This window comes from Periophthalmus magnuspinnatus, chromosome 3 (genome assembly GCF_009829125.3).
Source record: "Periophthalmus magnuspinnatus isolate fPerMag1 chromosome 3, fPerMag1.2.pri, whole genome shotgun sequence".
In the NCBI taxonomy this organism is placed as follows: domain Eukaryota; kingdom Metazoa; phylum Chordata; class Actinopteri; order Gobiiformes; family Gobiidae; genus Periophthalmus; species Periophthalmus magnuspinnatus.
In genome coordinates this window covers 9,266,121-9,292,349 of record NC_047128.1, presented here as the reverse complement: position 1 = coordinate 9,292,349, position 26,229 = coordinate 9,266,121, and the positions used below count along the sequence as shown (strand labels likewise).

General features: G+C 40.6%; 1 protein-coding gene across 1 annotated transcript in view; it reads right to left on the bottom strand.

Annotated features, from left to right (window-relative positions):
- Positions 1 to 26,229, bottom strand: part of uacab (uveal autoantigen with coiled-coil domains and ankyrin repeats b) — an 81,369-nt gene that overhangs the window by 7,186 nt on the left and 47,954 nt on the right. Inside the window, 14 exon segments of the mRNA XM_033987630.2 lie at positions 1,048 to 1,589; positions 2,178 to 2,529; positions 2,949 to 2,995; positions 5,030 to 5,060; positions 8,435 to 8,512; positions 8,732 to 8,758; positions 9,251 to 9,358; positions 9,750 to 9,806; positions 11,650 to 11,687; positions 12,787 to 12,826; positions 12,828 to 12,969; positions 17,602 to 17,708; positions 19,437 to 19,507; positions 22,473 to 22,530. Of these exon segments, the coding sequence (XP_033843521.2) occupies positions 1,048 to 1,589; positions 2,178 to 2,529; positions 2,949 to 2,995; positions 5,030 to 5,060; positions 8,435 to 8,512; positions 8,732 to 8,758; positions 9,251 to 9,358; positions 9,750 to 9,806; positions 11,650 to 11,687; positions 12,787 to 12,826; positions 12,828 to 12,969; positions 17,602 to 17,708; positions 19,437 to 19,507; positions 22,473 to 22,530 (1,698 nt within the window).

Sequence of the window (26,229 nt, the reverse complement as noted above, 5' to 3'; positions counted from 1 at the left end):
AAGCTCTGAAAAGTCGAGTTTACAGAATAGGCCTACTTTAATGGAGTATGAAGCAAGTTTCATTATGAACAAATAGTAAAAAATAATCAAGGCTTAGTTACTACTTAAAGGGCCCATATTAAACAATTTCCTGATCTATGTTAGAATGTCGTTTATATTCTGTAAAGATCTGCTTTATGTAACTTTTTCTGCTCGTCTCCATAGAGATGTTATTGCTTTGCCTATGACGTTCCACAGTATGGTATTAAACGTATCTACTTTGAATTTATTTAGTTATGGGTGTTTTAATTGTCTCTCCAAAGAGACCTTTGCCTTTGCCTAGTGACGTCACCTACTTGCTTCCATGGAGAAAGAGAAGTTTAAATTAATTAAAACATTCAAGGCAGGCATACACCTCCATGGAGATAAGCAGGTGACTGACCCTCCACCGGAGTAGTTCCCAGTGCATTTTTAAAGGGGGGACATTTTACTTCTATAGCGTATTAATTGCTAACACATAACATATTTAGATCAAAATGTTACCCTTGCTACATTCGTCGAAAACAATCTTTTGTAAAGCATATTTTATAACTTTGACTTTCATTTTTGAGGCTTTCAGTCACTCCCCCTTCAGGGTGCTATCACAACCTGGCCCTCCTCCACCCGCCTCCCTCTCCTCCTCGCCCGGCTCTCCTCCTCCTCGCCTGGTCTTCCTCCTCTTCGCCTGGCCCTCCTCCGCCCCCCTCCCTCCTCCTCGCCTGGCCGATTTTTCTTGTTTTGTCTGATTTTTCCTGTTGTTTTGTTTAGGCAGCACGGTGGCTGAGTGGCAACACTCATGCCTCACAGCAAGAAGGTTTGGTTCGATCCCCGGGTCGCCCAGGCCTTTCTGTGTGGAGTTTTGCATGTTTCTCCGCGTGTCTGGATGGGTTTCCTCCGGGTACTCCGGTTTCCCCCATCAACCAAAACATGAACGCCCTTCGAGACAACTGTTGTGATTTTGGGCGTTACAAAAATAAAATGAATTGAAAAAATGAATTGAACTTGAAAATTGAATTGTTATGGACCCACCTCTTGGATGAGTGCCTGGCTCTTGACGGTCACCTCCATGAGCCTCTTCTTGAGCGAGGCATTGCGTTCCTCCAGTGCGGCCCTGATCTTCTGCTCCTCCTCCGAGCACACCGACTGGGCTGAGGGACTGTCTATCCTCCTGTGAAGGTCTGCCACCTCCTCCAGCACACGGTCGAAGTCCTCCCGGAGCTCCGCGATCTGCCGCTCCTTCTCATCCACTGCATTGGTCAGCAGGTTCTTCATGTTGTCAAACTTCTCAGCTGGGACCGTGTTGCCCTGCTTGTTTCTGGCCTCCTTTAGTTGGTTTTCCATTTGGAGGAGTGTTTGTGCGAGCTCGTCCCTCTCCGTGCTCACTGCTCCCAGCTCGTGGGTCAGCCTCTCAGTCTCGGCTGCCAGCTGGCTCTCGCTGGACTTGTACTCCTCCAGGGCCTTTTCGCTCTGCTTGAGGCGGTTGCGGACGCGGCCCACCTCTGCTGATGCACCCTCGTACTTGGCCTTGATGTCCTGGAGCTGTGTGCGGAGCTCTTCATTAGCTTGTCCTCCTGGCGGGACAAACAATGTTTATTGTGATAGAAAGGGTAGAAAATCAGACGTAGTAAATGTAACTGAGTACTACCCACCTCTGTAGACAATATCCTTTGGATATTGGCCTTCATACCATCAGATTGTTTACAAAAAGCCACTTAAGCTACTTAAGCTTGATATTCTCTTGTAGTTTGTATTTTTACTTGTTTCATCAAAATCCAATGCCCATTGTTGCTGAAACATGGACCTCAATCATAATATTAATGAAGGGATATTTTACTTTTATTGTTTAGAAAATGCTATAAACAAGGCATTAACATGTTTAATAAGTTTCACTTTCAAGTACAGGTGATGTAGGCTTGTGGGCTGAGCATGGGAGAGAATGTAACAGTAAATTGTAAGGAGGGCTTGGATAGTGAGATCGTCAGTTTTGCATAAGGCCCCCTCCATTTACAATTATTAAAATCAATACGATTTAAATGTTAAACAATGTGCAGTTTTAATAGTTATCATGAAATTATTGTTAATCAAAATTATTTTGGCCATTGTAATCCATCCATATTCATCTACTTTATCGTAACACAAAGTTTCAGCCACATGCATACCTCCAAGATGCTCCTTCACTGCCACCACGTGAGCCTGAAGCTGCTTGACCTTACACTCAGACTCTAGCATGCGTTTCTGCACATCTCCCAGGGCATCCTCCAGCTCTTGGATCTGCTGGTCAGCCTGCTGCTGGATGCTGTCGCGGCTCTGCACCAGCTCTTGGCATTCGTGGGTCTTGAGGGTGAGAGCGGCCTGGAGCTTGGCGGTATCCTCCTCTGCAGTGTGTTGTCTCCTACGGATCACCTCAAGCTCACGCCGCAGGGCCTCCAGCTCAGGAGACGGGTCCCAGCCCACAGACGGGTGCCTCTCTGAGCCTCGGGACACGGAGCGAGAGATGGATACCCGCTGAACCTGAAACCAGGAATAAACTTACAGAAGTTAGTATGTGTACAGTTAATGGGTTTATCATGTCTAAATAAAAACTGCATTGAATAAAAAGAGTAGTTTTCAAAAGCATAGAAAATCAGATATTAGATGCTCGAATAAGTATCTAGTTTCAATGCTAGTTTTATTAAGTATTGCTAGTTTTAGTCTATAAAAGTCACATTCTCAGGACAGAAATGAACCTTTCCTGAATAACTTTAGAATGATCTTGAGCTGTACCAGAATTAGTATAAGACATACTGTATACACCCATGGGCCACTATGGAACCTACCTGGACAAAAATCATTGACCAATACTACTACAAGTTATTGGAAATCTGTAACCACAGTTCACTTTATGGGTAATACAAAGGTCATTATAAGAATCCAGTTCCTAAATGCCTGACCTGCTCTGCATCCAGGCTGTAGGCTTGCTTCACCAGGTTCTCTTTCCCTGTAAAAAGTACACCATAATATATTTGACCACCACCACACTCAGAGTAGTGTGCCTGTTTCTGTATGTGCGCATATGTGTATGTGTGTGCACGCAGAAGTGGGGAGTATTCAGAATTTTTTTTTTTTTTTTTTTTTAGCAGCATACTTACTTTATGTTGACAATATGAAATGATTCAAACATTTGTTGCACCTCCTTCAGATATGAGTTAGTGTGTCTCATTTTGTGCATTGTTTAATGTTTTGTCCTTCAAATTACAAGTTACATCCTGGCAGTTACCGTAAATTTATAAGCCGCTACTTTTTTTCCACGCTTTGAACCCTGCGGCTTTTACAGCAGTGCGGCTTATATATGGAATTTTACTGGATAACGACCCCTGGGGGGCGCTCTCTAGCTGTAAACGTAAAAGTGAGACAGACGTGGGGAAAGATTCTGCTCTGAAGAATTCACTAGTTTTGATTTTGAACGATCATTTTGCGCATCATGAAATGGATATGATGCAGTTTTTAAGATAAAGAAACAGAAAGGAAACAGAGCAGGGGTCGGCCTTTAACACGCACGCAAAGAGCCATTTGGACCCACTTTCCACATAAAATAAAACACTGGGAGCCGCAAATACTTTTTGACATCTAAAATGAAGATAACACTGTATAATAACAATAATGTAACGGAATAATGTAGGTTTTACTTTCACGGACAAGCCTTCTACACGTGGCAGATAAATATGGCAAAAACAACTTAAGTGCATTAAAAAAATACAACTCACCAAACCGCTGCATCATGCATCGCGCTGATATGTGATTATGTCTACTCTACTTCCGCAGTTTCTTTAAAAAAACAACAACAAAAAAAACTCGTAGCGTATCGTTTAATCCCAGGTGCTTATCTCCATGTGCCAAAGCAGTTTTGAAGGTTTCATTGTCCATTATTTGCTTTTCCCGTATGTTACGCAGAGCGGACTCTGTGCGTGAGTCACCTGTAGCGCAAACCCAGATTTAAGTAGGCATTGTCCTGTTAAATTTATCTTTCTTTTCTTGGAGGTCGTAGTCTCTTCTTCTGGCTCCTCAGTTGTCCTTTTCCCCTTTGTTAAAAAGATCTCCCAAAGACTTTTGTTTTGGCTCATTTTCACATCGCTTGTTGGCTCTACTTTAATGCGTCGGTCTGATGTGTTAAACGTGATACGTCACCCGCGGAGACAAGAGCAGATAATATACTTGCTACTACATCAAATAGATTTCTGTGGCGATTTCCAGCAGGATTTTCATGATACATCTACGGACGAGCTTATTAGTGTGTCATTAGGGACGGGCCAAAGTTGCTCCTGACCCCTGTGCGCACAATGTCTCAAAATCAGGGCTCTTTACGCAGGACTGAGCTGTGTCTGTGTTAGTTCCCAAGCCACGCAGAGCCGCAGTATGAGGCGGAAAGAGGCGCATGCGGCTCCGGAGCCGCGAGTTGCCGACCCCTGAAATAGAGCCACTGCACGTAAGCTCGACATCAATGATCCAACTTGGTCAATGTAAAAAAGACGACAAAAGTTTTCAGAGGAAATAAAAGCAGATTTTCCGTGTTGGTGCAGCTTTATTTTCTAAACCTGCAGATGTGTTCATCCCGTGTTGTTGTCGTGTTGGTGCCAATTTTCAGGCACAGTTTAAAAAAAAGCGTGTCGGTGCACCGTCTTTCTGTGTAAATATCTCATGTTACAATATGAAAACCTGCGGCTTTTATTCAGGTGCGGCTTATATATGTACAAAATTGATTTTCTCTTCAAATTTAGCTGGTGCGGCTTATATCAAGGTGCGCTCTGTAGTCCGAAATTTACGGTACATTTTTAAGGTACTCTTAGTTCAGTAGTACTTTTCCCAAATGTTTTATTCTTACTTGAGTAATTTCTTGGACCGCTACTTTATCCTTTATACTTCTACCTGAGTAATATTATTCTGAAGTAACGTTACTCTTACTTGAGTACACATTTTGGCTACTCTACCCACGTCTGTGTGTGCATGTGACTGCGTGCATGTTCTGCTACCTCACCTTTGATGACTGACTGGCCGGAGTAGTCCCCCTGTAACACACACAGGTTTGTTAGGTTCTGCTCAGAGGGTAACCGTGCTGTTGTAACGGAGAGGCTACTGTAGGTGCGAGGGACTAAAACTGATACTATGTACATTACACAGTGGACCAAACCAGAAGAGCCATAGAACATGACAAATGCCTCTAAAGGGCCCATACTATGCTATTTTCAGCTTTCTGTTGTAATGTTGTTTCCTCATCGTACCTGGAGTTGTGTTTTGTTTCATTCACACATGTTGAATCCTGCATATTTAGGCCGAGTTCTTCTCTCAAATAGAAAACACTCTGTTCCAGCTTATGGTGTCATGTGGTAATATAGGAAGTGCTCCACTGTGGTTTTAAACTCCATACATGTTCACCAGAATCATTTGGATGATTTCAGTTTCATTGGAATTGTCAGTCTCTACTGAACTAAAAGTAAAAGCTAGCAGTTGAGTGAATGAAACTAAATACAATTCCAGGTGTGTTTTTGTTGAGGTAACAGCATTATAACATGACTTAAAGCACATAAGAGTCATTTTTGCATGACATAGGACCTTTAAAGTCGACAGGCTTGTGTGTTTTCTACTTGTGACTTGGTTTGGTGGAATAGTACCTGTGCTAAATATGTACACACATGAACAAAATTGTTGGTACCCATCGGTTAATGAAAGAAAAACGCACAATGGTCACAGAAATAACTTGAATCTGACAAAAGTAATAATAAAAAATCTTTGAAATTTATCCAATAAAAGTCAGACATTTCTTTTCAACCTTGCTTCAACAGAATTACTTAAAAAAATAAACTCATGAAACAGGCCTGGACAAAAATGATGGCACCTCTAGAAAAGATGGAAAATAATGTGACCAAAGGGACATGTTAATCCAAGGTGTGACCACTAAATAGCATCGCAGGTGTCTACAATCTTGTAATCAGTCAGTGAGCTGAAGGTAGTCAATGTGCTATTTGGTGGCATGGTGTGTCAACATGGACCAGAGGAAGCAAAGGAAAGAGTTGTCTCAGGAGATTAGAAAGAAAATTATAGACATGCATGTTAAAGGTAAAGACCATCTCCAAGCAGCTTGATGTTCCTGTGACTACAGTTGGACATATTATTCAGAAATTTAAGATCCATGGGACTGTAGCCAGCCTCCCTGGACGTGGCCGCAGAAGGAAAATTGATGACAAATCAAAGAGACGGATAATATGAACGGTAACAAAAGATCCCAGAAAAACTTCTAAAGAGATTAAAGGTGAACTTCAAGCTCAAGGAACATCAGTGTCAGATCGCACCATCCGACACCGTTTGAGCCAAAGTGGACTAATGGGAGACGATCAAGGAGCATACCATTGTTGAAAACAAATCATAAGTAATCCAGATTGGAATTTGCCAAACTACATGTTGACATGTTGCCGCAAAGTTTCTTAGACAAAAATGGAACTTTTTGTCAAGGCATATCTCTATGTTCACAGATGGAAAAATTAAGCATATCAAGAAAAGAACATTGTCCCTACTGTGAAACATGGAGGAGGCTCTTATATTCTAGGGCTGCTTTGCTGCATCTGGCACAGGATGTCTTGAATCTGTGCATGGTACAATGAAATCTCAAGACTATCAAGGGATTCTAGAGAGAAATGTGCTTGACAGTGTCAGAAAGGTTGGTTGCAGGTCATGGGTCTTGCAACAGGACATTGACCCAAAACACACAGCTAAAAACACCCAAGAATGGCTAAGAGGAAAACATTGGACTATTCTAAAGTGGCCTTCTATGAGCCCTGACCTAAATCCTATTGAGCATCTTTGACACGAGCTGAAACATGCCGTCAGGTTTGAAGGGTGCTTTTTCCAGAGACAACTGGAGCAGTTTGCTAATGAGGAGTGGGCCAAAATACCTGCTGAGAGGCACATTGAGGTCTCATTAACATTTACAGGAATCGTCAAAAACCTCAAAAGGTTGTGCAACAAAATATTAAGTTAAGGGTACCATCATTTTTGTCTAGGCATGTTTCATGAGTTGTTATATATATATATATATATATATATATATATATATGTATATGTATGTAAAGCAATGTCTGACTTTCACTGATTAAATTTCATAGAATTTGTATTTATTATTACTTTTGTCAGATTCAAGTTATTTCTGTCACCATTGTGAGTTTTTCTTTCATTAACCGACAGGTACCAACAATTCTGTCCACGTGTGTATCATAGTTTTACATCAATTAAGTGGCAGTTTGTGGAAAACAGAAGAAAAGTACAAAAATATAAGAAAAATACAAAACATAGTGGTCTAAAACAGAAAACCGCTACTTATGTCATCACCAAAATTTCTATCAAAAACACAGGGAAAGCATTACAGATTAAACCGTCTTTCAACTAAATAAAGGTGTGCCTCTTTTTAACTTAATTTCAAATATTAATTCCTGGATGGTTGAAAACATTCACTCATTGGTCTTCAGGCTCAGAGAGAGAAATATTTACCCAAACAAGCTCAATCTTTTAACCTACCTCAAACAGTAAAAAACTGGGTGTAACTTTTGGCTCTGAGCTGACTTTTACCCCACACATTAAGAGCATCACACAAATATATTTTATTTATTCTTCTTTTTTTTTTTAGCACTTAAATAATATAGCCAGAATCCATCCCATTCTCTCTTGGGCCAACACAGAGACTCTGGTGCATGCTCATCAGATAGCCTACTATAATGCCCTGCTCTCTGGTCTTCTCAGAAAGAATATTTCAGGTTTACAGGTTTTGGCTCCCCAGCTGTTTCAGGATCGATTTTAAAGTTCTTTTACTGTTTTTTTAATGCCTTGATGGGCTTTGGCCTTCTTATCTTTCAGAACTGCTTTTACCCTACGAACCCTCACGGACCCTGTGCTCCTCTGGAAGCAGGCTCCTAATCATTCTCAAAGTCAGGAAATACACTCATGGCAAGGCATCTTTCCAGTACTATGGTGTATGCATGCGTGTGTGTGGATGTGGGTGAGACTGTGCCTGTGACTATGTTTGCAGATGCATTATTTGGTTATAACGGTTGGGCAGTTGTGGGAGTAAGGGAGTTAAGTGAAAGGACATGTGGGATTGTTTTTAAAAACACTTTATAAATAAAGTTAGATTGACTGATTCATTTATATTTGCCTGATCATATCTATTGTGCAATGAAGACAAGTCATTAACCTTTACCTGGCAACCATAATGTTAAGGAATTAGCTCCATGCATGTTATATCTGCTGCCTATGTCCAACCAGAGAGTAAAAGTATAAAAAAAACTAGCCAAGATTTTTTCGTAAAATCTTGTCTATAATGTTGTTAAGTCTGTTTTGTTGGAATGAGTAGTCTAGCCTGTCACATGCACTTTAGGCAGAATGGAGCACTCACCATGGGGCTTTTGAGCTGCACTTTCACAGTCTCCAGCCCGCGTGTGCCATCGTCTTTGGACATTATAGATGAGTCCTTCTGGTCAAAACAGTACATGTGAGGGCAGGAAATAAGCTAAGGGCGCTAAGTTAACTGCATGGTGCCCCAGGATTTATGATTAGGGTTGTTAAAAGTATTGAAAGTAATAATCAATACTAAAATCAATATTGATACTAGACACTCAATTGAACAAGAAATTTGACCTTTCTGGCTGCAATGAAATGAATACTGTGTGGAGAGAATAGTTCTGATACTCACCTCCTTTAAGCACTCGTCCATCTTTTCCTGAAATAAAATAAAAATCATAAATAGATTAATTTAGAGCACAAGTATCAGATATGACATTATTAGATATTATAATGTTTTAAAATAAGTCGCAAAGTAATAGTATTAACACTTGATATTCATTTGAGCAAGTATCAATACTAGGAAAGTCACATTCACAGGACACAAATGAACCTTTCCTGAATAGCTTTAGAATGATGAACTGTATCTGAATAATTATAACACCACATAGATCAGTATACACCCATTGGACCACTATGGAACATACCTGGACCACTGATGGATTACACAGATATAAGGCCACATGGTAATATAAAAGAAAGTACTACCATTTAATGTTAAAAATATCCGTCTATTGTCTAAAGAAATCATCGTGGTATCAGAATCAGTATTGATTATAGAGTCTACTCCTTAGTATCGAAATAGTCTTATTTAACAAACTCTAGACTAGGGCCGTACTCGATACCTCCACGTGTAGAGGTGTGTACTGACCTGAGTGAGCTGCTGCTGGAGCTGGGACACCTGGTCCAGAAGTCCTCTCTGCTCCTGGTGAGACCTCCTCAGACTTTCCTGGAGGCCCTCGTTCTTACGCTCCAGCTCCTGTCCACACACAAACACAAATCACTCACATATAAGGTGAGTGATTTGAGAGTGTACCTACTCTGTATGAAGTGTTTAGCCAAAAGCAATAACTGGCTAAACACAGTGTAGGTACAATCTCAGGGGATCAGTATCTTTCAGAAAGCTAATGTGTAGTATGGACCACTATGGAACCTACCTGGACCACTGAAGGATTACACAGATAAAAGGACACATGGTAATATAAAAGAAAGTACTAGCATTTAATGTTGAAAATTGCTGTTGTTTTGTTTGTTTTTTTATCATTGCGGTACCGAAATGAGTATTGAGTTTTGAGTCGATTCCTTAGTATCAGAATAGAGTTTGAAATTTTAGTATCATGACAACAATACTATGAGGTAGGAGTACTCACATGTATGATCTGATCCTTCTTGTTGAGTTCAGCAGAGTCGGGTCTCTCTATAGAATACTGCAAAGGAGATGGTAAGAATTATACACTTGAATAGTAGACATTAAATATTCTCTAATAATAATAATACATCAGTTCAGCAGAGTCAGGTCTCTCTATAGAATACTGCAAAGGAGATGGTAAGAATTATACACTTGAATAGTAGACATTAAATATTCTCTAATAATAATAATACATCAGAATCGCTCCTCCAGTCCATGTCCATGAAATGTCTGACCCAGCAGGTGAATCCATTTAGTTCCATTAGGTTCTGTTCTTTAAGGGCTCCTGACAGTTGTATAAAAAAGTAAAACCATGCACTGCTTTGCCAAAAAAATAGTCCCCATCTGGATTTCACTCGGCAAATAGAAAGAGGTGAGCAGCAGGTAGTTACATTTACTCAAAGATGGGGTATTATGCAACATCAACATTTGTTGAAACCATGTTATGTTGTTCCCTCATCAAAAACATGCATGAAGAGGTTTTGGATGTCATCCATGTATGTTTGAGTAATCTAGCAATCTCAACCGGGCCCTATTCAAACCCTATGTATGGTTAGCAGTACAAGCATGTGCAAGACGCACAAGCCTACATAACTCATTACTTAGGCTTGTTACTTAAAGTCATTATCATTTTCTGCAATATTCTGCAATAGTTAAACGGCTCACTAATAGTTGAAAACTGCACAACTTATAGGCCCTACCTCTTCATAGTCTCCATACCACTTCTTCATAGTGGTACTTCACTGTACTGACTGTCAATATGCATTTTTAAACTGGAAAAGTGACAACATGACATTTTTTACTCTACATGTATGATCTGGAGTCTTCATTTTTTCAAATAATTACAACCGAGTACAGGAGTGTGGGCAAGGATAGTGAGTCAGCTAATGATGCCTGGAATATATGGCCGTCAATACAATCCATGTGTGCTCTCTCTCAATGTTCTACAATATTTGAGCCAAACTCCATGGTAACCACTAGAGGGCAGTCCTGTACAGCTTGTAACACACTTGTCACGTTTCAAGCTAAATCGGTCTGACACATTGACCACACACAATACTGTGTCTATGGGACTGTACCAACAATACACACAGAATACACTCAAGAGTAACGTAAAAAATAATAGTACTCAAGTAGAAGTACAAAGTAGTGGTCCAAGAAATAACTCGGGTACGACTTTTGACGCTTTTACTCTTAAGTGAGAGTAACTTAAGAGTCACTGCCAGGACTTAACATCTTATTTATAATTTGAAGTGAATGTGAAGGACAAAACATTAAATAATACACAAAAAAGTACTATTTCTTTAAAAAGTTACTGTAACTGTATGAAACTGAGTACTACCCTCCTCTGGATTTGTATGACAAGGATTATGATTGTGATTTGCACTTTGTTTTGATAATAGGTTTCTGTTTCTAAAAGAATTGACAAAAACACTGCAATATTAATGGACAAACTAATACAAGAATCACATTTCAGACCCTGTTTGTACAGACCTACAGGGTGAGCAGTTTTTATGCCAATTAAGATTTTGTTGTTGAGGAAATTATTCATTCAAATTAGCACTTGAAAATTGCAGCCTTTGCACTTTGCTAATTGCGTTCATTCAAATTGCTTTAATTTTGATTCTTCTTGCAGCCCCATCTTCAAGGCACTCAAAGCACTTTACACCAAGGAACCACTCACTTATTCACACCCATTCATACAAAGTGACAGAGAGGCGAGGCAGGTTAAGAGTCTTGTACAAGGACACAACAACAACAACAGTATTCAATACACAGAGTGAAATGTGCCTATGGGACCGTCTACAGAAAACACAGAGGGGGACATGTGATCACAGTCTATGGGCTATACAGGACCTTACCTGTCGCTTCCACTGTTCGATCCTCGCAGCGTCTTTCTCTGTTGGACATTAAAAGAGAAAAAGAGGGTGAATGTATGCGTTTGGGGTAATATTGTGCAACTCCTTAAACAACAAAAGGTAATGGTGGTGATGGCATTTCAAATTCACAGGGGCAGCAGTCTAAGCAGGGACTCCCAGACTTTCCTCACCCCTGACACTTCCTCCAGCTCCAGGGGGACCCCAAGGCGTTTCCAGGCCAGCCATGGGACATAGTCTCTCCAGCATGTCCTCTGTTTTTCCCGGGGTCTCTTTTCGGTGGGACATGCCCAGAACACCTCTCCAGATAGGCATCCAGGTGGCATCTAGAACAGTTGGCCAAGCCACTTCAGGTGGCTCCTCTTCACATGGACAAACAGTGGCTCCGAGCTCGTCCCGTGTGACTGGGGTCCTCACCCTATCTCTAGGGGAGCACCCAGCTCCTTGTGGAAGGTACTCGTTTCCACCGCTTGTATTTGCAAACTTGTCCTTTCAGTCATTACTCAAAGTTTGGCTTTGGACAACATCATCTGCAAACAGCAGAGATGTAATCCTGTGGTCCCCGAACCGGACCCCCTCCAACCCTTGACCGCACCTAGAAGTTCTGTCCATAAAAACAATGAACAGAACCGACAAAAGGCAGCCTTGGTGGAGTCTAACATGCACAGGTCTGACCTACTACAGGCAATGTGAACACATCTCCTGCTTCGGTCATACAAGGACCAGAGAGCCCTTAGCAGGGCTTAGCAAGAGCCCCAGACTCCATACTTCTAGAGTCCCCCACAGGACACCACAAGGGACAACAGTCGGATACCTTCTCCAGATCCACAAAGCACATGTGGACTGGTTGGGCAAACTTCCATGAACTCTCGAGACCTAAGAGAGTATAGACCTGGTCCAGTGTTTCGCGACCAGGACCAAAAGCACACTGCTCCTCCTGAATCCGAGGTTGACTATCGGTCAGATTTTCCTCTCCAGTGCCTGAATAGACCTTACTCGGAATGCTGAGGAGTGTGATTCCCCTGTAGATGGAACCCACCATCCGGTCTCCCCAGTATCAATATCAAGTTCGAAATTTTAGTATGATGACAAAACTACAAGACTACTACTAGTAGTCCATACCTCTGCTAGCCCTTTCCAAGTGAGCTTTGAGGCAGATTGAGCAGCTCAGGGCTTTTGCTGTGGCGGGCATAGTGGAAAGCATCGTGGCCAAAAGCGTCCTGAGGTCGGAGGTCAGCACCGCTCTTCAGTAGCACCTCTACAGCGTCCTTACAGCCATACTCGCACCCGAGGATCAGAGCCGTCCTGCCGGGGAACACAGGCAGAGTCAGAGCAACAACACCGGTGGACAAGCATTACCTATGGCAGCATATTATACATTATATAGTGCAATAAGAATAATTGAAATATGAACCAATGCTACAGAGCTGTTAAGTGATGATGAAACTTCTGGGTGCACAACCCATTTCTAGCTTTGTTTTCCTTATTCATCAAACAAGAGATAGTTGTATGTTTAACCACAGACTGTATCAAATATGTAAACACTGTACTACACTGCATTATAATCTACTGTACCATAGGATTACTAGTGTGTATATCTCACTAACTGCCTGTCATCAATTCTGTACACGTTCTGTCACATAAGTTCAGTACAGTTATAGATCCATGCTTATAACCTTGTTTGCTCTAAACAAAATGTTCATTATTTTCAAACAGCTGATGGACCTGAAGTGACATCACACCCAATAGCTCTATGTGAACCAGTGCAATGTGAACCAGTCCATAGTGAACCAGTGCAAAGTGAACTAGTGCAATACAGAGGAGTGTGTAATGAAGTTAAACAGTCACAGCCTGCTCAGCCCGCAAGTCAATTTCTCAATCATGTTTCTCATAGAAGTTTCGAAAAATTCAAATTTTAAGAGTTAATTGACATTACGGAGGCTAACCAACTACGTGCCAACCTGCTACATGCTAACTAATATCCATAACACGGATGTTTTAAGTCCAAAAAGACCGTTTAAAAAGAAAGATTCTGCAAAATGTTTTAATAATGCAGAGGTATATACATTTTCAAAAAGATTTTAAATCAAATTATAGGTCTTGTGCTCATTTGTTACCACCAGTGACATGCGGTGAGGTTCATGGCTGGAGGGGCACTGATGTCATCACAATCAGATTTACAAACAAGTAAACCAGGTGTTGGCAAGTAAATTTTGGCCCTTTTATTCTGACTTGGGGCCCGAATAAAAAAGAATTTGAAAATAAAAGTTATGAAGTCTGTATGAAATATTTCTAATAGTATGAAATAAAAAGCAAGCTGATTTTGTATTGCCAGCCTTTGCATGTGTATCACTCTGTTTGAAAAGAGCGAGTCTTTCATCCCGTAGTCTGGGGCAAATCCTTTAGCTACGGCCTTGGTCTTCCTTTAATTATAATTATAACAGTTTAGAAAACTGCTTAAGCTTTAATATGTAATCTTCCTCCATTCCTCCGCACGTCTCTTCTCAGTATTTGAAAGGTAAAAGTAAAAATTCTGTGATTTAGAATTTTAAAAAAGAATTAAAATTGCAAAGTTAAATAGAAAATGACTTTATAGTACAAATCATTGGATAAATATAACCATTTCATTTATTTTTTTCTCTGTAATGACAAGTGAGGTATTGCCTCACCTGCCTCCCTTGACTGCACATCACTGGTTACCACATAGCTGATTAACCCTGAGCTTTCAAACTTTTAACATACATTTTTTGTATATTAAAGTGTATGGGAAAAATTGTATCCATACATATAAATCCGCCGACTTTTGAGTTGGAATATTGCGGTGTCCAATGGGAGCTGCCGTCGCCATGAACGTCATCACAACAAAGCCCTGCATGTTGTTGGCTCCTCCTATGGATAGCTGCAGCCACACTAGCGAGCAGCTAATCTTTTTTTCCATTTGTACCGAAATGACTACACAACACTGCCGAATCCTACAAGTATAGCCGATTAAGAAAATAAAATTGGAGATCAGACTGGAGTGCATTCGGCACAGTGGGGGTGTGTGGGTAGAGGTGAAAACGTGGGTAGATCGGAGCAATGACGCCTTGAATACAAGAGAATAAAGATTGTGTGTGTGTGTCCTAATGAAATGAAAAGGTACACAGGCTATTTATTCAGTCTGAAAAAAAGTATTCTTCTTTCTATCATATATTGAACAATATTTGATATAGTAATAACGCAGGACTATTGTTGACAATAGTAATGAAAGTAAAATAGGACATCACTATTTGCTCATCGTGTCACTAAATTTGAATAATCATACAACCATTATGCTTCTTGTCACTATAACTGTAAAACTTGATTGGCAGGATGACAGGAGTGTGGACATTTCAGACAAGACTGAAATTTGAACTGCTAAACTAATCCAAGAATCCTATGCATTACAGAACATGTTTGCAGAGGTCTATAGGTTTGTTTTTGTTTTTTGTGTGTGAAAGATGGATATAGAAGAAAAACACACATTTAAAAAGGATTTTAAAAGTTAGATATGATAACTGTTTTTTTTAAATGACCAGTGTTGGGAATAACAGAGTAACGGCGTTACTAACTGCGTGACTTTTTCCACTAACGGAGTAATCTAACTAATTACTTTTCCCAGCGTCCTAACGCCGTTACTGACTATATAATGTGGCGCGTTACTTTTAATTCGGTTCACTCTTCTCTTCATCAGAGTCTCTCAGCCGAGGAGCTGCAACGCGGCTCGGGGTGAGATAAAAGGCTTGTTTGAGATGAGGCGGGCGCAGATACTATCGCCGTCGATCGATGCGCGGTGCATGCCGGTTAGTTTTGTGTCCAAGATGCCACCGACTTGCGCTGACATAACCTGTGCGCCGGTAACGGGAAGTTTTTGAGCAAGGCGAGAGCAGCAGCTCTCCACCGCCAGCGGCCGCCTGCATGGACTACAAACGCTTAATGCATGATGGGAAATGATGTCCTGTCCACACGTGCATCGACAGCTGATTGGATGGATAGATAGATAAATAAAGGAATAGATACGTGTTAGCGGGATTGTGTGAATCTTTTAATGAATGTTAAAGAGTTGGATAAAGTTCAGTTTATGTTGAAATGAGAGTGATTAATATTTGAATACTGGGCAGAGAATTACAGTGTGTGGCCAGAAAAGCTTAAAGGTTTTGTCTTATTTTACATGGTTTACATTTGAATGCCTTATTTTTGTTAATACATTGCAATGATTTTTTTCAGTATTATAATGAAGAAAATATTTGAAGTACAGTTGTCTGAAATTGCGTGACATGTTGATTTATTTGCACTTCAAATAACATTTTTTATATATTTTTTATACATTCTATAATTTACTTAAACAAATACAATATAGTGGCAATCTGTTAAAGTGAAATAAATGTTAAAGGTTCACATCTGTTGTGTTTTTATTGTTTTAACATAATAAGTAACGTCATAGTTACTTTGCCTAGTAACTAGTTACTTCTCCCAAAAAGTAACTGAGTTACTAACTCAGTTACTTTTTGGGAGAAGTAACTTGTAACTATAACTAATTACATTTTTGAAGTAAGATGCCCAACACTGGAAATGACTAATCTGTCAAAAGTAAAAAATAAAAAAAATAAAATTCAGAAGCAGATACTGGTATTGCTTTGCAGAAGTGGGTAGTACTCAGTTACATTTACTTGAATAACTCTAAAGAAATTTAGCTTTTCAGAGTACTTTTCTATCTGTATTTACTTCCTACTTCAGTAAGGTTTTTATTGAAGTAACAGTACTGTTACTTGAGTTAAGGTTGTGGTTCCTCTTCCCACTGTGAGTAAGTCTAAAGCAGCAAAAACTTTATGTTGGCACATGAAATGATTTGAACATTTGTGTTTCTTGCAGCTCCTTCAGATATGATTTACTTTGTCTCATTGTTGTGTCTATCCTTTGAAAATACCGGATTTTGTGCAGTATGTAATGCTGTGTCCTTCAAATTACATTAACTTTAAATTATAAATCAGACGGCACTTCCTGACACTTACTCTTTCAGTTCTGTAATCTTTCTGGGACCACTACTTATTATATGTTACTCTTACTAGAATAGAATAGAGTAGACTAGAATATATTTTTGGTTCATTGTTCAAATACATCCATTTTCGTCTGGATGTATTTGGATGGATGTATGGAAAATGGGTGGATGGATGTTCAAATACAAGCTGGAACAATATTTTTTTAAAGTCAATATTTATTTTCATTTTCTTTAAACTAAAGTAAAAGGTTGAATGAATAACTTGTATATTAGCATACAAGTGGCATAAATTTGTTTCAATATTATTGTTTATCATCAAAATTTACTTCAGTGATTATCGTGACAGGCCTAACCACCTCTGTGTGCGTGGATTCACTGGAATTACTGCGACAGACACATACATCATGTAATAACAGGTGTGTGGTGTCTTTTTAATGAGGAACTCTATAACTGTCAGGACTTAAAATCTAATTGATAATTTGAGGTCAGTGTAATTTGAATGGCACAACATAAAATAATGCACAAAATTTGATATTTTAAAAGATCCACAAAATTGAGACAAACAATCATATCTGAAGGAGTGCTGCAACACACAAATGTTCAAATTAACAAAGATTGTAGACTTACTCACAGTGGGAAGAGGAACCACAAGAGTGCTGTTACTATAATAATAATATTAAGAGCAAAAGTCCTAAGAGTAAAAGTATGCTGCTAGAAAAGTACTCTGAAAAGTGCCTTTTTTCAAGTTAAATGTAAGAGAAAATGTAACTGAGTACTACTCCCCTTTGGTTGTACTGATTATTGCAGTACCATATCATAATAGCACTGGTATGGTGTGTCATGTATTGTCATGATTCCTCGCTGTAGTACTGCACACTGATGTCTGGTAACAAAATGTGTTGAGAGAAAGCTGCCATCACTTGTTTTGCTTGTCTGGGATGGTGATGTCAGCTCCTCTCTCCAGCAGCAGCTGACAGATCTTTGGGTGACACATCTGCGTGGCCAGCACCAGAGGGGTCCTTCCGTCCTGTAACACACACAGGCACGCGCACACACAGAGGCATAGGCCCGAGTCAATGTGTGCAAGGAAAACAAAACATTTCACTAGACATTAAAACTAGCATGTCGTTAGGCTAATACTTTTTCAAGGTTTTGGGGAATATATAAAAATATATATATACACAAACTTACTGTACTATATACTGTCACTGTGGGGTATTAAAGAGGCAATATTTTTACTTCTATGGGGTATTAAAGAGGGGGTATTTTACTTTTATGGGGTATTAACTGCTAACATTTTACACATTTAGATCACCATGTTGCCTTTTATTGTTTTGAAAATGCTACATTTACTGAAAACAATGGATTAACATGTTTCATAAGTTTCACTTTCATTTTTGATACTCTGAAAGCCAGTATCTTTTTTATTCTGTAAAGTACGTTGAAATACTTTGTGCATGAATTGTGCCATACAAATAAACTTAACTTGTCAAACGCACATTAGAGCAATATTAGTAAAAAGGCTTTCACATAACTCTTGCTGTGTTATAAATTAGCGTTTTACCTGCAGATTACTTATAAATGAGAGACAGCGTAAGACTAGGAGAGGAGCTGGTTTGAGGAGGTTAAAGTGACTTTGCGTTTGGAAGGAAGCAGGAGAGGAGCCAGTGTACTGCTAATAGAGGGCTTGAATAGGGCCCGAAAGAGACGGTTAAAATATTCACTGTTAAGGCAATGCTTGGACTACTGCCGACCTACATCTGTTCCTTACTGTCACAGAGAAGGGCTGATTCTTATTCTCTTCTCTTATTCTCTGCTCTCTGTTCCATTAGCTCACACTGAACTGGGCAAAAAGTCTTTTGTCCACTCTGCACCTTATGCATGGAATATGTTGCAGAAAGACTGCTTGACAGAGTTGACTTCCTTGAATGCTTTTAAATCTAAATTGAGAGGTCTCAAGGCCGACTCCACAACATGCATTTGTTTTTCATAATCTGTTTGTCTTTTCCTGTTATCTTGTCTCTTTGTAATTATGTAACTGTATTTTTTTTATTTGCTGCTGGCCAGGACTCCCTTGAAAAAGAGGTTGTTAATCTCAATGGGACTTTCCTGGTTAAATAAAGGTTAAATAAAAATAAAAAATAAATACAACTCAAACATGCATGGATTACATCTAATCTAATATATCTCCAGGCATGTTTCTGATGAAGAAACAGCATTATAATATGGTAGTAAATTTATTTAGCGTAATACCCCCTCTTTAAATGTCCTGTGATGTTATGGCGCCATTTTTAGGCCAGAACATTGAAAGATATTCAGTTTTGACTTGTTGATTGCTATGGCAACAGTTCTAATTAACCATCATTCAGAAATGTATAGATAGTAAAAAAACTAAAAAAACAACAACAGAAAAACAAAAACAAAAACATATGACCATATTGTATATAAAAAAAAAAAGAAAACCAACATGGGTGATGTGTGTAATGAACTGGCCATGACTTAGGCACTTTTACATGAGTTCTATTGATTCTCATTGGAGCCAAACTTCAGCACAGCCCAAATAGTGAAATAAAACATTCCAAAAACTATTTAACTTTACTTTATCCTATATTATACAAAACTGACTCCTGTAAGCTTTAAGCCATGTTATAATGCTGCTACAAATTTTCTAAAAATGACTGACATGTATCTTTATTGTCACATGGCCATAACTAAATACACTGAGAGGAATGGTGCAGAGGTGAGTGCTTCTTACAAAGTCGGTGGTGTTGATGCCGGCCCCGCTGTCACATAGGAGTTTAACACTGGAGGAGCAGCCAGCCATCACTGCAGCAGAGGAGAGCAGGGTTAGAGAAGGGTCAGAGCAGGGTTCTGCTCGTGGTCTCTCTCAGTCACACCAGACTTTGTGATTTTCATCCATCCATTTTCTTCTGCTTTATCCGGGGCCGGGCCGCGAAGGCAGCAGTTTCAGCAGGGAGGCCCAAACTTCCCTCTCCACACACACTTCCTCCAGCTCTTCCGGGGGAATACCAAGGCGTTCCCAGGCCAGCCGAGAGACACAGTCCCTCCAGCGTGTCCTGGGTCTTCCCCGGGGCCAAAACACCTCCCTAGGGAGGTGTCCAGGAGGCATCCGGAATAGATGCCCGAGCCACCTCAACTGGCTCCTCTCAACGTGGAGGAGCAGCGGCTCTACTCTGAGATCCTCCCGTGTGACTGAGCTCCTCACCCTATCTCTAAGGGAGTGCCCCAGCCACCCTGCGGAGGAAACTCATTTTGGTCGCTTGTATCCGCGATCTTGTCCTTTCGATCATTACCCAAAGCTCATAGGGTAGAAACGTAGATTGACCGGTAAATGGAGAGCTTTGCCTTTCGGCTCAGCTCCTTCTTTATCACAACAGACTGATACCACCTCACTGCAGACGCTGCACCGATCCGCCTGTCAATCTCACGCTCCATTCGTCCCTCACCCGTGAACAAGACCCCGAGATACTTGAACTCCTCCACTTGAGGCAGAGACTCACCACCCACCAGGAGAGGGGCAAGCCACCTTTTTCTGGTCGAGAACCATGGGCCTCGGATTTGAAGGTGCTGATTTTCATCCCAGTTGCTTCACACTCGACTGCAAACCGCCCCAGTGCCTGCTGCAGGTCCTGGTTCGATGAAGCCATCAGGACAACATCATCTGCAAACAGCAGAGATGAGATCCTGTGGTTCCCAAACCAGACCCCCTTCGGCCCCTGGCTGCGCCAAGAAATTCTGTCCATAAATATAATGAACAGAACCGGTGACAAGGGTAGCCCTGGAAGAGTTCAACATGCACTGGGAACAGCGTCTGACTTACTGCCGGCAATGCGAACACAGCTCCCTGCTCCGGTCATACAGGGATCGGACAGCCTTAGCAAAGGGCCCCGGACTCCCGAAGCACCCCCCAAAGGACACCACGAGGGACACGGTCGAATGCCTTCTCCAGATCCACAAAACACATGTGGACTGGTTGGGCAAACTCCCATGAACCCTCGAGGACCCGATGTAGAGTATAGAACTGGTCCAGTGTTCTGCGACTGGGACGAAAACCACACTGCTCCTCCTGAATCCGAGGTTTGACTATCGTCAGATTCTCCTCTCCAGTACCCTGGAAATACACCTTACCGGGAAGGCTGAGGAGTGTGATTCCCCTGTAGTTGGAACACACCCTCCGGTCCCTCTGTTTAAGAGGGTCTGCCATTCCAAAGGTACTGTCCCCGACTGCCGCGCGATGTTGCAAAGGTGTGTCAGCCAAGACTGCCCCACAACATCCAGAGATTTAAGATACTCAGGAGGGATCTCGTCCACCCCCGGAGCCTTGCCACCGAGGAGATTACCAACCACCTCAGGGACCTCAGCCAGGGTGATGGACGAGTCCACCCTTGAGTCCTCAAACTTTGCTTCCTCCTTGGAAGACGTGACAGTGGGTTTGAGGAGATCTTCAAAGTATTCTTTCCACCGCCCAACTATGTCCCCAGTCGAGGTCAGCAGCTCTCCACCCGCACTGTAAACTGTGTTGGTGAAGCACTGCTTCCCTCTCCTGAGGCGTCGAATGGTTTGCCAGAATTTCTTCGAGGCCAACCGATAGTCCTCCTCCATGGCCTCCCCCAACTCCTCCAAGCTCCGAGTTATTGCCTCTGCGACTGCACGGGCTGCGGCACGCTTGGCCTGATGGTACTAGTCGGCTGCTTCAGGAGTGTCACAAGCCAGCAGGGAGTGAGTTGAAGATCCTGCTGACAGAGGGTTCCACCAGACATTCCCAACAGACCCTTACGATACGCTTGGGTCTGCCACGTCTGTCCGGCTTCCTCCTCTGCCAGCGGATCCAACTCACAACCAGGTGGTGATCCGTTGACAGCTCCGCCCCTCTCTTCACCCGAGTGTCCAAGACACACGGCCGAAGGTCAGATGACACGACGAGAAAGTTGATCATCCTGATGCCATGTGCACTTATGGACACCCTTGTGTTCGAACATGGTGTTTGTTATGGACAAACTGTGACAGTTCATTGTTCAAATACATCCATTTTTTAGCACAGGAGTCCAATAACGGAGGCCGTTTGTTCCCAATCACGCCCCTTCCAGGTGTCACTGGCGTTGCCCACGTGGGCGTTGAAGTCCCTCAGTAGAGCAATGGCCCACAGTAGCCCACACCAGCTTGCTGCCTCTCCCTTTAGGCCAACACCAGAGAAGTGGAGGGTCCAACCCCTCTCAAGGAGTTGGGTACCAGAGCCCAAGCTGTGCGTGGAGGTGGTGATTTGTGATTTTCAAGTAATTAAAAATCATCTTAAAGGGCCAGAAATCCAATTATAATCAGATTTTGGTGTGCAAGTAAACAAGGTCATTGATCCTACAGACAGATAATTTTAATGCTCATAGTGTTGAACATTCCAAACAAAGCAAAAGCATCTCCATGGGAACAAGCAGATTGCGAATTCACTACTACTCACCGCACAATTCATGCACCCATGTATACAGGACACTGGGACAGGTTATTCAAACCACAGACCTTCTGACCAGAGGGTGAACCTTACCAGCTGAGTCACTGTGACCCTTGTCACCTGGGTTGGCAGCTTTTGCACAAATAAGACCCCATGGAGACAGTTGTCATGTTCAGAGGTCGGCAAATTGCAGCCAATCAAATTGCAATTTGTATTTGATTGCTTCCTCGCTGCCCTCACAAACAGATACGTGAAGCATCGCTGTGTTTGTGGACACACAAAAACAGGGGAGATATTTGGCTTCAGGGCCTAGGAAAGCGTTCTCACCAGCGTCATGCAGAGCTGTGCGCCCCTGCAGGTCCACGTTCCCCACGGGGCAATTGTGCTGAAACAAAAGAAACATGGTAAGAAGCATGACGTGATGATTTGGGAAAAATATCAAATTTGCGTTTTTTTTCGGAAGCATCAGTTTGGTTATTTTTTGGCTATATGTTATGTTATATTTAAGATGTGAAAGGTTGAATAAATCACTTTTTTATGACTCATTACAGATACAAACTAATTACTAAAGTGTTGCATTCTGCTGTTAATTGTTCCATTTAAATTTCGATTTTCGATTCAGTTCTGATTAATCTTTCTTTCTTTATTCTTTATTTGACAGGGACCATGTACAAATTCATTAAAAGATGATTTGTACCAGATTTAGCTACTGCTACTTTCCATCTGCAGTCCCTGGGCAGGTGAACACACATTAAAAAATACATATCAATTAGCAATTACAATATACGACTACCGATTTGCCATACAACAATAACAATTAAATACAATTTAAAAAATGACCCTATGTCTAATACAGTATGTCCTTCCCAGTCCAGACTAATATAAAAATCATTATGTGCAGGTTTATACAGTGAGGACAGAGCAGCACCAACTAACTAGATTGATGTGGACACATTTGATTATTTAAAATGTACTTTTTCAAATTTCTAGTAAAATCCACAGACAATTTCAGACTATCTGGAAGCTGATTCCACTGCCTAATGGTTTGATAAGAAAAAGCTGATTGAGCAAAGGCCGAGGATCTTTTGGAACTATGCAATTTCGGTTTACGGAGGAACGAGTGGATCGGGTAGTTTGTTCAGAACAAAGGATAGCAAATTTTTTTAATGTAGGTTAAGCTGCATTATTAATAATTTTCTTAGATTTGAATACAAAATCTTGCAGCCTTCATTTATAAATGAACCCATATGGCTTTTTTCAGTTGATACAATTTGTCTAGCCATTGTGGCTTGGTAACCGATATTTACTAATAAGGATATCAGTATTATAGAATCTACAGAAAGGCCCACAAATAAAGGCTGTAATTAAGTTCACAAACTGACATGGGAATCGCATTTTGCAATTACTCACATTAGCACCTGGACTTTTTATACTGATGGTGTAAACATATAGGCACCTCTTTAGTTTCTTGTCTCTTTCCATGGACAGCAAACACATCTGATGCATAAACTGGGAATGACACAGGGACAGAGAGGCTGGGGCACTGATGGTACAGATACTATGAATTTTTCCAAATCAAACTGATACAAGATAATGAGATATTTGTCTGTGTAGTTCCACACTATGGCATTAAAGGGCCTTTAACAGATGTTTCCCTTGTAACTAAACTAAATATGTCATTACTAGTGCAAATAAGCAGCTCTTGAGGTCAAAATAAATCTGGTGCATCTGCATCCAAATTTAAAGCATTTTATTGTCTGATAATCATTTTATTGTCTGATAATCATTAATTATTATTTTGTTGTTTTTTAAATGTGCTATATAAATAAACTTGAATTGAATTGAATTGAATTATAATCATGAATTTTATTATTAATTAGCATGCTAGTCCACTCTGCTCTCTGAAAGTTCTGAAAAGCACTAATCTCAAACATCGTGAAGAATTCGGATGTTCAAAATGCATAAGGTAAGTGAAGGATAACTTTAGACTATTGCAAACTCAACTAATTTTGTTTTTCACACGTTTAAGACAGTAAAAATCAGGTACAGAGCCTTTAAAAGGTACAAGTTTTTTTTTTGTTTTTTTTTTATTGTTTGAAAACACCAAGCATTAATTTTGGGAGTGGCCTTGCCTCTCCACAGATCTGACCTTTGACTAGAGCACATGTGTCAAACTCAAGGCCCGGGGGCCAAATGTGGCCCTCCACATAATTTTATTTGGCCCTCAACATAGTAAATTAAAAGGTATGATGGTCTTAAAATGTCATTTTTTTAAGAGATATGTCATTACACAGCCATATTTTTACATCTATGCAAATGAATATGCAATATTTGAAACATGAATAAGTAATAAATACAGAAACGGTTAATTAACAAGTTAAAAAGTAGTTACATCTATTTTACATATGGCCCTTTGAGGGCAGCTATTTTGCTCATGTGGCCCTCGGTGAAAATGTGTTTGACACTGCTGGACTAGAGTTATCGCGATAATAAAATTTCAAACTCTATTTTGACATCAAGGCACAATTCCAATAGCACGATGATAATAACAAACAACCTTTCTTTAAACATTAGAATGTGATTTTCAGCATTAAATGGTAGTACTTTCTTTTATATTCCCATGTGGCCTTATATCTGTGTAATCCCTCAGTGGTCCAGGTAGGTTCCATAGTTGTTCATGGACATACACTAGTCTATGCGTCTTATACTTGTTCTGATACAGCTCAAGATCATTTTAAAGCTATTCAGAAAATGTTCATTTCTGTCCTGTGAATGTGACATTTCTAGTATTGATACCTGCTCAAATGAGTATCTAGTTTCAATACTAGTTTTAGTATTGATTATTATCAGATTTTTGATATGTTTGTTAACGCTACCTGTGACTTTGTGTAATCTGCTGGTCTTATAGTTTACTTCCATACTTTGGTAAATTCTAGGCAAAGCAATAAAATCACCACTTGAAACTTAAAATCCAACGTGATATAGGTCAGGATGAGGCAAAGAGACTGTTTGAGCCCTCCAGTGTGTATTTACAGTTGGCTGGTCATTACTCAAGCTGGCTCTGCTCTGAACACTGTGGGAGGCAGTGCTAACAAGAGCCTGATGTTGCTGGGTAGGTTCGGCCCGTGGTGAGCCCCTCTAAAAAAAACCCTCCACTCTCTCTGGCAACAGTGAAAGAAATTAGCAGGCTGATTGGGTGTCAGAAATCCTACACTGAGGGAGGAGAGTGGAGGCACCGGGTGGAGGGGGGTATCCAGCTGCTGCTCCGTCTGTTGTGGGCAGTGGGAGGTGGGGCAAGGAACACAAGGACAAGGGGCCGTCACTGCCTCTGACAGCACCACAGGAAAAGGGACAGTGCATCCCACTGAATCCAGCAACGTCACTGATCTACCAATCTTTTTCTTCTTTTTTTTTTTTCTTTTGTATATTTTCTACTATTTACTACTTATATTGTAGATACATAGGGAAGACATCAAATGTATGAATCAAAATATGTATTTTCTATTAAAATTCCACAAAGTATCCACCCTTTGCTTTGTGGACAGACCCTTGGTCTTCTCTCTATGAGCTTCACCATGAAGTCTCCTGAAATGGTTTTCACTTCACAGCTATGCCATGTCAGGGTCAAGAAATGTCAAGAGTGTGGAAAGCTGTGATCAAAGCAAAAGATGGCCAATTTTTCAAAATCTAAAATAAGTTTTGAGTTATTTTGAGTTTATTTTTTCCTACATTCCACATGTGTCATTCATAGTTTTGATGCCTTCAGTGAGAATATACAATATAAATAATCATGGAAATAAAGAAACATTAATGAGAAAGTGTGTCCCAACATATTTATTTCTGCACTGGCACAGTTTCTGCACTCATGTGTTTTAAACAGACTTGTCAGAAAACATTACATTAGCCAAAATGTGTCAGCTTTTAACCGTTTTAAAAGTTGTGACCGCCGGGCATGATGACCAGCTGAAAACACTGGTAAAATATATACTGTAAATGTATTTATAAAACAATGGTTCAAGACATTACTTTCATTCAGTTATAGGTGAATGGTCAGAACTTTCAAACGTTCTCGGCCAAAGTGACC